This window comes from Trichosurus vulpecula, chromosome 4 (genome assembly GCF_011100635.1).
Source record: "Trichosurus vulpecula isolate mTriVul1 chromosome 4, mTriVul1.pri, whole genome shotgun sequence".
In the NCBI taxonomy this organism is placed as follows: domain Eukaryota; kingdom Metazoa; phylum Chordata; class Mammalia; order Diprotodontia; family Phalangeridae; genus Trichosurus; species Trichosurus vulpecula.
This window is the reverse complement of record NC_050576.1, coordinates 246522920-246535492: the sequence shown is the minus strand read 5'-3', so window position 1 is coordinate 246535492 and position 12573 is coordinate 246522920. Positions and strand designations below refer to the sequence as shown.

Below are 12573 nucleotides of genomic sequence, written 5' to 3'. Positions count from 1 at the left end.
CTGGGCCTGCCTGCAGCCAGGAAGACCCGAGTTCAAATCCAGCCTTAGACCCCTCTTAGCTCTGGGCTCCTGGGTAGTCACAACCTCTGACTCTGAGTTTCCTTAACCGGAAAATAGGGATAATAACACCTACCTCACAGGGCTGTTGTGCACTCCGCACAGCACCTGGCACATGCTGTTATTCAGTCGCATCTGCCTCTCCAGGACCCCATTTGGGGTTTTCTTGGTAAAGACACTGGAGGGTTTGCCATTCCTTCTCCAGCTCATTGGATAGATGAAGAAACTAAGGCAAACAGCGTTAAGTGACTTGCCCAGGGTCACACGGCTAGGAAGTGTCTGAGGCTGGATCTCAACTCAGGTTCCCCAGACTCCAAGGCCAGTGCTCCGTTCACTGTACCACCTAGCTGCCCCCTGCCCGGCACATAGTAGGCACTTAATAAATGCTTATTTCCTTCCTCTGTGCTTACCCTTTGCTTGATCCCTTCTAATCACGGGACACTCTCTCCCAACTGAAGCATCCCATTCCTTAAAATGTTAAGAAGTCCTTCTGCATTTTGAGCAAGAAGAGAAGGACTTACCTGTAATCTACAGCAGTAATGTGCAGCAGGCAGCAACTCCTTTATTTCAAAACTGGTTTCTGTCCCATGATACACGGGTTCTAGGGATTCTTCATCCTCTCCCCATTCCAATCTATATTCTGAGATATCAGCACCAGAGATTTCGGGGCTCTGAAAAAAAAAAAAAGCGGAGATTTCACCAGTAAACAACTTCATTTAAAATCAAGTCTCGTTTTGTTTACACGGGACCGGCTAAACCCGCTGTGGGGGAAAGGAGAGAGTGAGGAGGTGTTCCTCAGCTCACTGATTTTATTTGGGACTCCTGAGATGTCAACAAAAAAAATAAAACCTCAACAAACCATACAGGGTCTAAGCTGTGCACTGACAAACTCATCTTAAAGAGAATTGAGGACTGAAGATGAAAGGAGGCAGGTCATATGATAAAATTATGGAATAAAACTGAGATCGACAAGAAAGTAACACTCAACACATAGGGAGGGTTTTCAGGCTCCGAGCACCCGATAACAATGACAGTCCAGCAATGATTCCATGTTAGATGAAGCACCCTCCCTCCCCCACTCTCTTCTCCTTTCATGGCTGAAGGATCCTTCTGCAAACATTTTGCAGAAATTATACTGTGAGTTCATTTATTTTTCTTTGTAACTCTAGCTCTTAGCACAGAACCTGCCACACAATCAGCGCTTAATAAATGCTTGTAATAAACACTTAATAAATGCATATTGACTGACTGAAGATACCACTTCACCATATATAAAATGGATATATTTAAAGATTAATTCAAAAGAGGAGTTATAATTCTCTGGTTTTTTTGAACAGCAAAACGTGACCACAACTTGAAATTATCTTAGAAACTGGTAAGAAACTCTTTAAAGTTTTCAGGACGCACTCAAGAAATACGGAATAAATAAATCATAGGATAATAGATCTGCCTCTGGAAAGGATGTCAGAGGTCCAATCCCCGATTTTGCTGATAAGGAAACAGGCCCAAAGACGTTAAGTGACTTACCAAGGTCACATGGTTAATCATTCAGAATGAGATCTGAACCCCTTTTTATTAGCTCTTAATGCATCATGATTTTGTGTATATTTGGGGGGTAGGCAACACAAAAAAACAGAAACTGGGTTCCAGTGGGGTCTTGACTTACCTCCCAACTTACTAGGACACCTGAATCAGGCAAAAAGGAAATACAAGGTGCTCGGCATTGCCCAGGGGGCCCCGCTGCGGTGGTGATTTCTGATGCCTCAGAGTAAGGACCATACTAGACAAAGAAGAACACACACACACACACAAGTGTAAATAGAGGCATGTTCGAAACCATAGCAAGAATGACACTGGACAGACAAAACTGGATTATATCAAGATCATAGGAAAAAGCCTGCACCAACCCAGCAAGCACAGAGCCATAGAAGAAAAGTCTCTTGAGAACAGCCAAGACCTGTAAATCCACTCAGATTTGGTTCATCTGATCCCAATTCACCTAGGAGTCAGAATAGATATTCAGACCTCTGGACAGAGGTCATTGGAAACATAAGAATTATTTGGGGAAAAGGAGTCATTGATTTAAGTAATCCTAAACTGATTCCACTCTGCCACCCTCTCTTCTGGAGGTAATTCCCCCAGACGGCTCTCTGGAAGGTGGCCAGGACGGAGCTCAAGAGGCAGCTTGGGAATGGGAAGCCAAAGAGAGACAGAGGAAAAATCTTCCCAACAGAAGACCAAGAGCAAAGATGAGGGAAGCAGAGAGGAAAAGAAAACTGAAGAATGGTTGAGGCTTTCAGTGAGAAGGCAGGAACGTTTCTCTTCAGAAGGAAACAGGAAGTTGTTGTTTCTCATCCCTAAGAAAAAAAATTGCAGACTCCACTGGAGAAATCACAACACGCACAACAACAGTGCCCATTCTGAAACAATACTTCTTTGTCTGGGTCTATTCTTTTAAAAAACAATTTGCAGCTCTTTACTGCAAACATGGCATGGGCAGTCACTTAGAACCCTGCAGTGAAAAGGCAAAGTTCACTCTTGTCAAACCCAAATGTCTTTTCTAATGTCCACATTATCTAGTTAATTTCAGTATTAGCCAGTGGTGGATTCTTAAGCCAGGATACTTATTTGATTTGTTTGACCCATGTGTGTCCACCTCCTTGATAAATTTTTAAAGCTCCAACAAGCATATTCGAAGATACAATGGGAACACGTTTCTGAACTTGTACGTTAATCTGATACCAGTAAAGCAACTCAGTTTAGAGACAAAATTTCAAATGGACCTAATACAACTGAATGACACACGTGGTTTTCAGCTGGCTGTTTGGCTAAAAAATCTGCTTTAATATTCCTCAGAGGATGCCAATAAAAATGAACACAGACACTTATGGATGTTTAATTTTTAATGAATATGAAAACTCTGAGAAATCTAATTCTGGGTATTTCCAATTTCAAAACTAATGTCCAAAGAAAGATTTTGCAGTAATGCGCCTGTTTTCTGAATTATTTAAAGTTTTCTATTATTGCAATGGTTCACAGTGACCCTGCTGCTGAGGGCAGCTAACCACCAGCACTTTAATGTATTTCTTGGGAATAGGCACCGTCCATTCAGTCAGCAGATGAGTAATACTTTGAACAGGAGATGTACTGCTGAGACTCTTATCTTTAAAACAACATGAGCATGCATTTATTTATAACGCACAAAATGCATTAGGGGGTTAACAAAATTTGTCCCTCTGTTCTCAAAAATGCAGAAATCTACTCTCTGAGCATCTATAACACAGGAAACACTTGTAAACACATCTGTCTAAAGGAGCAACAAAGAATCAGACTCTTCAGAGGATGGCCATGCTTCAAATGGGTGGTCTCAATTCTCCAGGGGCTGATTAAGCTGTGAACAGAATAGTTTGCACTTTTCACTCCTCCAGATTGCTGCTCATGCTGGTTGTAAAGGAGAGGAAGTCAAAATTGTAGTCAAATACTACTAACTAGAACTGAGTAGAAACACTCATATTTCTTTGGAAAATAATCTATCTAAAGGCTTGAAGGGAAAAAAATAGTGCCATGGGGACATGTGGATGCCAGCTCAAATCTATGTTTGCCCTGTTTTCTGTCCACCAGAAAGCAATCCTTTCCTGGACCAGTCACCAGTCTAGATTGATATCTTTACTATCATGCCCTGTCTTTCCAAAAAGAAAAAAAAAACAAGTTAGCCTTGGCTACAGGAATCAGCTGAGGGTCTCAGCCCCAATCTCAGACATAGCCAACATAGCCTCAACATGGTGGGAAGACTGGGATGCTCCTGAAGAGTTTGGGTAAATTGTCTTGGGGTAAGGGAATCATTTGCTGAAACCATTGAAAAATATGGGGAAAAAAGGTTCTTTAATTGCATTATTAGGTTGTTGGCCTGACTTTCCTAGAATACTTGGGAATTCTGCCACGGAGGTTCAAACAAGGCAACATTTAGGAAATGCCTTTGAGAAACGTTAAAGAATTTAGAAGGTCTAACAATGTTTTGTTGTCATTGGTCTTAATACAAGAATGACTCAAGGCTTAATCAAAGAAGTTTCTGAGGTTGTGATTACCAGAGCTCTTAGAAGTCACAAGACAACAGACCTAGATGCTGAAGACAGCCTTAGGTCATCCATCTGATCTAACCCTCTCATTTACAGAGGAAGAAACCAAAGCCCGTGGAGGTTTGGTGACTTGATCAAGGTCATTTAGCACACATTATTAATGGTACAAATAGACTGTAGGATATTCCACTTACCCCTCCGTCATTCAAGGCTCTCACCCTGAAATGATAGGTAGTTCCAGGGAGCAGATTTCCAACTGTACACTCTAAATCAGGCCCGTGATACACCTCAGAAGCAACATCTTCGGGTTCAGTCATCTCTACGCTGTACTCAGAGACCTCACAGCCACTTTCTGATGAAGGAACATCTGGAAAGACAGACAGTTCCCCACCTAGAACTCCCTTCTTCCCCTAGTTGATCTCATTACATTGAATTTTTTTTAGTATAATCTTTCAAAAAAAAATAGGATCTCCATCTTTAAAAGCAGCATCGTCCAGACAGAAGTTCAATCTTCCCCAAATGATATCGTGAATCAATCAATCAACAAGCACTGATTAAGTGCCTACTGTGTGACAGACATTATTGTAGGTACTAGGGGCATAAATAGAAGCATAATTGTAGACTCAACTGTCAGAATGTAAATTCCCCTGGGGAAAGGATTATACTTTCCTTTGTGCCTAATGGTATCTGGCACATAGAGGATATTTAATAAATGCTCGCCGATTAACTGATCTCATATACATCCCTTGACTCTGTACCTCAGTAGCTCTCCTGATGGTGACCTGAACTCTACCTAGAGAATTCACTGACTCGGTCTCTCTGTCTTTTGTAGAGGGAAGGCAGAGAATAGGCCTTGAAATCAGTACTCATTAGGATCCTGTTTTATTTTTTTTTTTTGTTGGTTTTTTTTTAAACTATAATATGAACATACCCAGCAGAATATAAGCTCCTTGGGAGCAGTGACCGTAACTGTTTTTGTCTTTCTATCTCCTAGAATAGTGCATGGCCCATAGTAGGGACTCAATATGGGCTTCTTTTTTTTTTTTTTTTTGAGGGGGGAAGGATGGGCAATCGGGGTTAAGCGACTTGGCGAAGGTCACACAACTAGTAAGTGTGTGAAGTGTCCAAGGCTGGATTTGAACTCAGGTCCTCCTGACTCCAGGGCTGGTGCTCTAGGCCCCACGATATGGGTTTTTTGAATTTGACCAACATGTAGTAGGCACCTGACTGGCTTGAATACCTAAGACACAGCTTATATTACTAAGGAGTAGAGATGGACAAGGTGGACAAGGCTGGACAAGGGCCTTGCACATAAGAGGTTCTCAATGAATCTGACTCTCATTCCATTTGGATACCTCCCACCTCGGAGAAGACCAGTGTGGGCAGCTCTACAAAAGTGTGGCTTATGAATCAAAGTACTTTGGCCAACCTCCAAGCACTTGGTATTGGTAACGAAGGAGCCACCACATTCAACCCAAGTTATCACAGTTTACTCCCGGATGTCACAAAAGCCAGAAGGGACAAGAATCAACATGGTGGTTTGACCCAATTATCACCTGACATGGACCACTAGAGCTACACCTTCCACCCCTACTCCACCCCCACAGTCAGCAACACTTACAAAGAGTGAGAAATTGTTTTCCTATCAGAACATTTGCATTATCATGATTTTTAGTTTTTCACAACTAAAAATGGGAAAATAAACCTTAAAAGTCCTCCCTAGCAATTGTCAGAATTTCCAACCACTCCTTAGAAAAGTCTTCAATTGTCCCAAGACAACAACGTCCCTCGTTGATGACTTACCCCACTGCAGATGGATTTCTTTGTGCTTTGCTTTCCCCAAGACCCTTGGGGGTCGACACTGGCCTGGTGCAACACTGAGTGTGCGGATGGGAAGACTGTCAGAACACTGGGGGAAAAGGGAGGACGGTCACTCCTTCATCTCTCAGGAAAACGACACACAAGAGGTAATTCTATAATGTAAACGCTATTAACAGCGTGTTCCGCATGGAGCATACGACAAAGACAAATACGGGCTGATTTTTTTCACAGCAAGTCATTTCTGAATCTGTTTAAGGAGGCAATCCGAGGCACGGGGCAGCTGCTCCAAACAGAATGAACAATTTCTAAAGCCAATTTGGGAAACATATGTTGGCAAAGGGCTCATACGCAAATTTATTTTTACTAAACTCAAATTTAGAAAGACTCTTCACTGTGAAAGAAGAGAATGCCCCAATAACCTAGCCAAGTTTACTATTTACAATTAAGCCATTTCTTTTGGAGCTATTTTTTCCTTTATATATTGGTTAACAGCCCTCACATAGACCATAAAAAAGCAAAGGACTAAAGATGGAATGCTGCATAATGCTGACATTATCTAGCCACAGTTGACATTATAATGTTGATAGAAATATTGATCTTCTCCTTTATAAAAGGGGATCAATAAGGGAACTGGGATAGGGTAAAGTCAGATAGAATAATGCTGTTCAACAGGAATGGCTTTAACTGACACATAATTAAGGTATTGTACAAGGCCAAATAAAAGCATTTCTGGAGCCCAGCACTGAGCCTTGCCTGTAGAAGGTGCTCAAGACATATCCACTGATTTTGTCTGGACAACTTCACTCTGACAGAAATGAGAGGGGGGACACTATGAGAACCTTCTTTCTTGATTTCTATCCATCTGCAAATTGTCTGGAAAAGAACCTTTGTTCCAATTGTTGCCTTCTACTTAGGGGAAATGAGAATATAGAAAGTCAAGAAGGGGAAGGAGCAACATAAAAAAGTGAATCTCACTTTCTAGCCCCCCAGGCTTGTGTCCACCCTTGGGGTCATCCTCAGCTCTCCACTCTCATCCAATATGTTCCATCAGCTGCTAAGGCTTACTATTTTTATCTTTACAACATTTCCTATTTCTACAACATCTTCTTTCCTCTACTCCTTGTCAACTGAGGTATTTGTAAAGCGCTTAGCACAGTGCCTAGTAGGCCCTTAAGAACTCTGTTCTGCCCTTCTCTTCTTTCCTTCCCACGCAGCCACAACGACCACTTTGGTATAGTCCTTTATCAACTTATTCCTGGACCACTGCAATAGCCTTCTAGCTGGTCTTACTTCAAGGCCCTCATCACCCTAATTCATCCTCTGCTGCCAAAGAGATTTTTCTACAGCTCAGGTCACTCTGAGCTATTCAATAAACTCTAGTTTCTCCCTAACAGAAGCTCTTTGGGGGGCATTTAAAGACCTCTGTAACTTGGCCCCTTTCTACCTTTCCAGGCTTCCTATTTTTATTCCACCTTTCACGTATTCCATAGTCCAGCTGTACTGGTCTTCTCACTTCTTCGTGGACACAACACTTGGTTTCTCAACTCTGGGCACGTGCATTGGCTGCCGCCATGTATAGAACACTCCCCCCACTTCATCTCTACCTCTTGGCTTTTCTCAAGACTCAGCTCAAATTCTACTTTCTGTGTGAGGCCTTTCCTGGTCTGGTCCAACCTCCTTACCCATCCCCACCTCACACACAACAAATAGTGCCTTCTCTTTGAGGTCACCTCCATTTACATTCTAGGTTTTCTCCCCCGTTAGAATGTAAACTCCTTGAGGGCAGGGGCCATGTTCATGCCTTTTTTTGTATCCCCAGCACTTAGCACAGTGCCTGGCATATAGTAAGTACTCCATAAATGACTTCTGACCAACTGACAAGCACCCCTTGAGTAGGAGAAAAACAATTCTAAATACTCTCCTCTTCAATTCCTTCTCCCTGCTCCCCACCCCCAGCAAAAGTCATTAACTCACAGGGGACAAGTCTGTGAAATTTCAAAGCATAATTCCTTAAACAGTGTTGTAATGTTTTATGTCTTTTCTCTACCTATTTGAACAGTAAGCATAGGGCGTTGAAAATATCCATCTCATCTGGTTACTGTCAGCATTAGCCAGAGTTCATCCTTGAACTTTTCTAAAAGGTATGGTCCATCGTCTCTTAAGGAATCAATACGCTGTCAGCTCTACCAAATGGGAATCACTATTCAGTGCAATTCTGAACATTTTGAAACCAAAGAACATTTTCAGAAATCCAACCCTCTGGGCCTAAATGAAGAGCATGTGAGGTACTTCTTATCAAAGCACATGACTTTTAAAAGAGCCAAACCAGGAATTTAATCAAGAGGCCAAAGAGAAGGCTCATCAAAATGGGACTAAAGACAAAGTTCTTACTCTTTTTCCTACTGAAACATGCCACCCACCTGACTGTGTCCACCAGTGCTGATGCAGCATGCCCGGAGTTTATACAAAGTGCCCGGCTTCAAGTGAGTAAAGGTATATTCTGTGGTGGAGCCACTATATGCCACATCCCATTGATTTGCTGTAACAGAAGATTGACGTGATGAGTGGTCAACCCATTACTGACTCTTTCAGGAAACTGTGTATAGGCAAAGATAAAGGGGACTCACATACTTTTATCTGTTTGTCTTTTCATTTTAAATCAGGCTGGGCTTCCTAACTGATAAGGGGGTTGGCAATATGGTTTATTTTAAAATTTCCATTTTCTTAGCTTTTAAAAAAATGGTATCATTTTAAATTACTTAATTATGTTGAGTGCAATAATCAGCACTTATATAGTTGCATTTTGACAGTCATTGAATTCTCATGGAATTAATCTTGGGTACTGAGAAGACTAAGAAATAAGTGATTATGGAAATCAGAAGAAAAAAAATAAAGAAAATATTAAAACAGTGACAGAAAACACATAGTAACAGTTGGACGTCTGAGTACGAAGCAGCCTGAGTTCTGACACTGTCTATTGTGTTTACTCCCTCTCTGAACTCAGGCAAGTCATGGCTTCTTTCTTTCCCCTCAGGAGTAAATTAAGAGGGCTGGGCTGGACATCTCTGAAGTCCTTTCAAGCCTTGAATCTGGGATCCTCTAAGATGAAACTATATGGGTTAATTGCAAATGGGCCAAGAAGTTCTCACTTCCCATGTTTAGGATGTGCTAAAATGGTCTATTTTCTGTCCAGTTCCACAGTGTTGGAAATTCCACCATTAAAGAGTCAATTCTTCGGACAAAGTATTGTCCTCTTTTAAAATGAAAATACTGCTGGGAACTGTAACACCTTAAGCCATTATTACTATATAGGAATCAGAAGATTGGGGGAGGTAGCAAGAGAATATAATCCAAATGGGCTATCTACACCAAATGAATTTTTGGGATAATTATTTAACCCTTTGCTTCATTACCTGTGGGGAAAGTCTTTAAATTTTAAACACCCAATGACTTCCAATGAGTTTTATTAGAGATCATGAAATGCAAATAGAAGGTCAATATCTGAGTTACAGATTCTATAAATTCATTATTCCTCAAGAACATTTTGCCATGCTTAAGTGACCTTGCCCAATATGGGGCTTTTCAGAAAATGTGAAGACTCAGAAATTCAGAGAAGTTTTCTTATTAAAAAAGCAAATTAAACTTTGAACAGAATTTGCAATATTCTTTCAAACCCATCAAATTCTTCTGCTATTATCACAAAGTAAAGGCCAGCTGGGCATAGTGGTGCATGCCCATGATCCCTGCTTGGGAGAGGCCAAGGCTGTTCTGAGTGTAATAAGGCAAAAGCCAATCAGGTGACTGTACTAATGAGGTTGAGTCCCCTGGATCCTCAGGCTACCTAAGGAGGAGTAAATTGATCCAGACTGGAAAACAAAGCAGGTCCAAGTTTCCTTGCCCATCAACAGCGGGTTCAGGCCCACAATGGCCCCTGCATGTCTAGCCCATGAAATGTAGTTCTCAAAAAAAAAAAAAAGATAAAAAAGAAGAAAAAAGAAATATACTCCAACCGGCAAAGGAAAACAAGAAGAAAGAAACCGACTAGCCAACTGAAATAAGGCTCATTTCTTTGCTCCAAAGGGCCTAGGGCTTACTAGAAGCCTTCCATCCAAGAGATGGAGAGGTTTCATACAGGGCTGCAGTGATGGAAAGAAGTCCAAAGAATCTCCTCCCAACCTCCCTTTATGAAGTACTTTGGGGAAAAAGACAAGATTAGCAGATAGCACTTTACATTCTAACATGGGTACAGTTAATGCACAGAGAGTATTGGTGGACAAGAAGGCAGCATTTGGGGAGTCACAGGGATGGTGACAGAAGCCATAGGGAAGATATTGAAGACGGTCTTTACAAGAATGATGTCAGAATGGTACCATGGAGTTGAGGGACCGTTTCATTTCTGTCTTTGTAGAGTGGGTGCCTAGCCCAATGGCCTGGCACATAGTGGGTCCTTAATAAATGCCAGTTGCTTTTAACTGAATTAACTATACCTTCTGAATGTCCCTCTGAGATCTCCAGCAAGTACTTAAGGATTTCAGAACCGCCATTATCTTTAGGAGGATCTGAAACACGAGCAGATATCTCATTAGTTGCAATGAAAGGTTTTGTTTTTACTTGCACAATTGTTGCTATGTAATTTTCCCAAGTCGCCAACGACAAACATTTTGGTTAGTTTTTATGCGGGGAAGGGAATGTTGTAGATGGAACTCAAGATTCTCAAAAGGGAGACTGGAAACAGTTTACTAAGGGGGACATCTTTGGTTGGAACCTAGTCCCGGGGCATCTCAGGTGTTTAGGACAACAAGAATACTAAACAAGACATTGTATCTCTTGGTTCCAGGTGTTCTTTCTGACTCTCCCCCAGACCTGGAACACTCTTCCTCCTGCAATGATCACTGACCTGCCTGACTTCCTCTAAAATCCCACCTTCCACAGGAAGCCTTTCCCAACCCCTTAATTACTTCCCGTATATGGCATACTTGTATGTATCTGTTTGCTGGTTATCTCCCTGGTTAGATGGTAAGGTCCTTGAGGGCAAGGACTGTCTTTTTTCCCTTTTTGTATCCCTAGTGCTTACAGCACATAGAAGGTGATTAATATTATCAATAATTAATATTTATTGATTGAGTGACTGATTACTAATGCCTCCCAAGGTATAGTTCCTGAACAGGAGCACATGTTTTCTTTACAGTGAGATTTCCTTTACAGAGAGATTCCTATGTGAAATTCCCCTTCACACATAGCTCTGGACTTAAAGTCAGGAAGGCCTGCCTCTGGCACTTTACTAGCTGTGTGACCTTGGGCAAGTCACTTAACCTTTATGAGACTCGGTTTCCTCAACTGTAACTTCACTGCTAGTCTGGGTTGACATTATCACTGATAAAGGCCAAAGATGTTAACATTAACATCTATTCATTTTCCCTCCCTGCAGATTGCTGATTGTTCTAGAATCTAGACATCTTCCAGGGGAGTATCCAGGTATTCAATGACCTCCACTTATCTACATGGTTCAGGTTGAAATTCATGTCCCTCCTTTTTTTTTTTGAGGCAAGCAGGGTTAAGTGACTTGGCCAGGGTCACACAGCTAGTGTCTGAGGCTACGTTTGAACTCAGGTTGAGTAAGCCCTCATAACAGTCTCAAGTTTTCAATGACATTTAAAATTCTAATGATGTTTTGTGAGTATGAGGTGGGATGCCTCTTTGGATGTCTATTCTCTAACTGAGGAGGCAGTGTGATAGAGAGCTGGTCTCAGAGTCAGAAAGACCCGAGTTCAAGTGCTGCCCCTGACATATACTGGCTGTATAACCCTGGACAAGTCACCTAACCTATTAGCGCCTCTGAGGCTGTAAGTTACAGAGAAGGCGCCATCCTACATCAGCAAAGGGAGTCACTCACCAGGAGCTCCCTAAATTTGGGAAATCACACGTGCGGCTAAAAGAAAATCACAAATGTCTACCAGTTTTCTTGTAAAGATGTAGGTGGATAAATACACGCATAAATAAATATCCACATTCAAACTATGCCTAGAGTTTACAGACCAAATGGAGGTGTAATATCTTGTCCAGACAGTAGGTGTCACCACTGAGGCCAGAATGAACTCCACCTAGAGAAACCTATTAAAAGGAATAATCATTTTAAAATAGATTTTTTAAAAAATCACCTACCCCATTTTACACTAAAGCCATAAGGTGTAATGAGCCCTTTAATAAAGGGTCGAGTCGGGGGTCCTGGTCTGTCAGGACTTGTTGTACAAACCAAAACTTCACTTGGACAGCTTCTTCCTTCTACGTTAGAAGCAATTAACTAGAATAATGCGAAGGGAAAAAAAAAAAGAATATTAGTGTCAAACCAAGGAATTCCCAGGGAGTAAAGCCAACTATGTCACTTCAGTGGCTGAGATAAAAGAATCAGGACAAATGAACTTGAAAGCCACATGCGCAGAACACACTGCAAGGAATCCGTGGGGTAACAGAAAGGAGCATGAATTTGGATGTGAGTCCCAGTAATGCTTTACTTACCTGTATGCCCTTTTACAAATCATGTAATCACTGAGGACCTCAGTTTTCTTATCTGTATATCGAGGGAGGGCGCGGGGGGGGGGGAGTAATGGACCTGGAGTCA

General features: G+C 41.7%; 1 protein-coding gene across 1 annotated transcript in view; it reads right to left on the bottom strand.

The window, feature by feature from the left end:
• Window positions 1–12573, bottom strand: part of FNDC3B (fibronectin type III domain containing 3B) — a 390617-nt gene that overhangs the window by 56088 nt on the left and 321956 nt on the right. Inside the window, exons 15-21 of the mRNA XM_036753943.1 lie at window positions 12117–12255; window positions 10442–10513; window positions 8375–8493; window positions 5937–6042; window positions 4328–4500; window positions 1724–1837; window positions 579–728 (exon numbers count right to left, since the gene is read on the bottom strand). Of these exons, the coding sequence (XP_036609838.1) occupies window positions 579–728; window positions 1724–1837; window positions 4328–4500; window positions 5937–6042; window positions 8375–8493; window positions 10442–10513; window positions 12117–12255 (873 nt within the window). The remainder of the gene's footprint in view (window positions 1–578; window positions 729–1723; window positions 1838–4327; window positions 4501–5936; window positions 6043–8374; window positions 8494–10441; window positions 10514–12116; window positions 12256–12573) is intronic.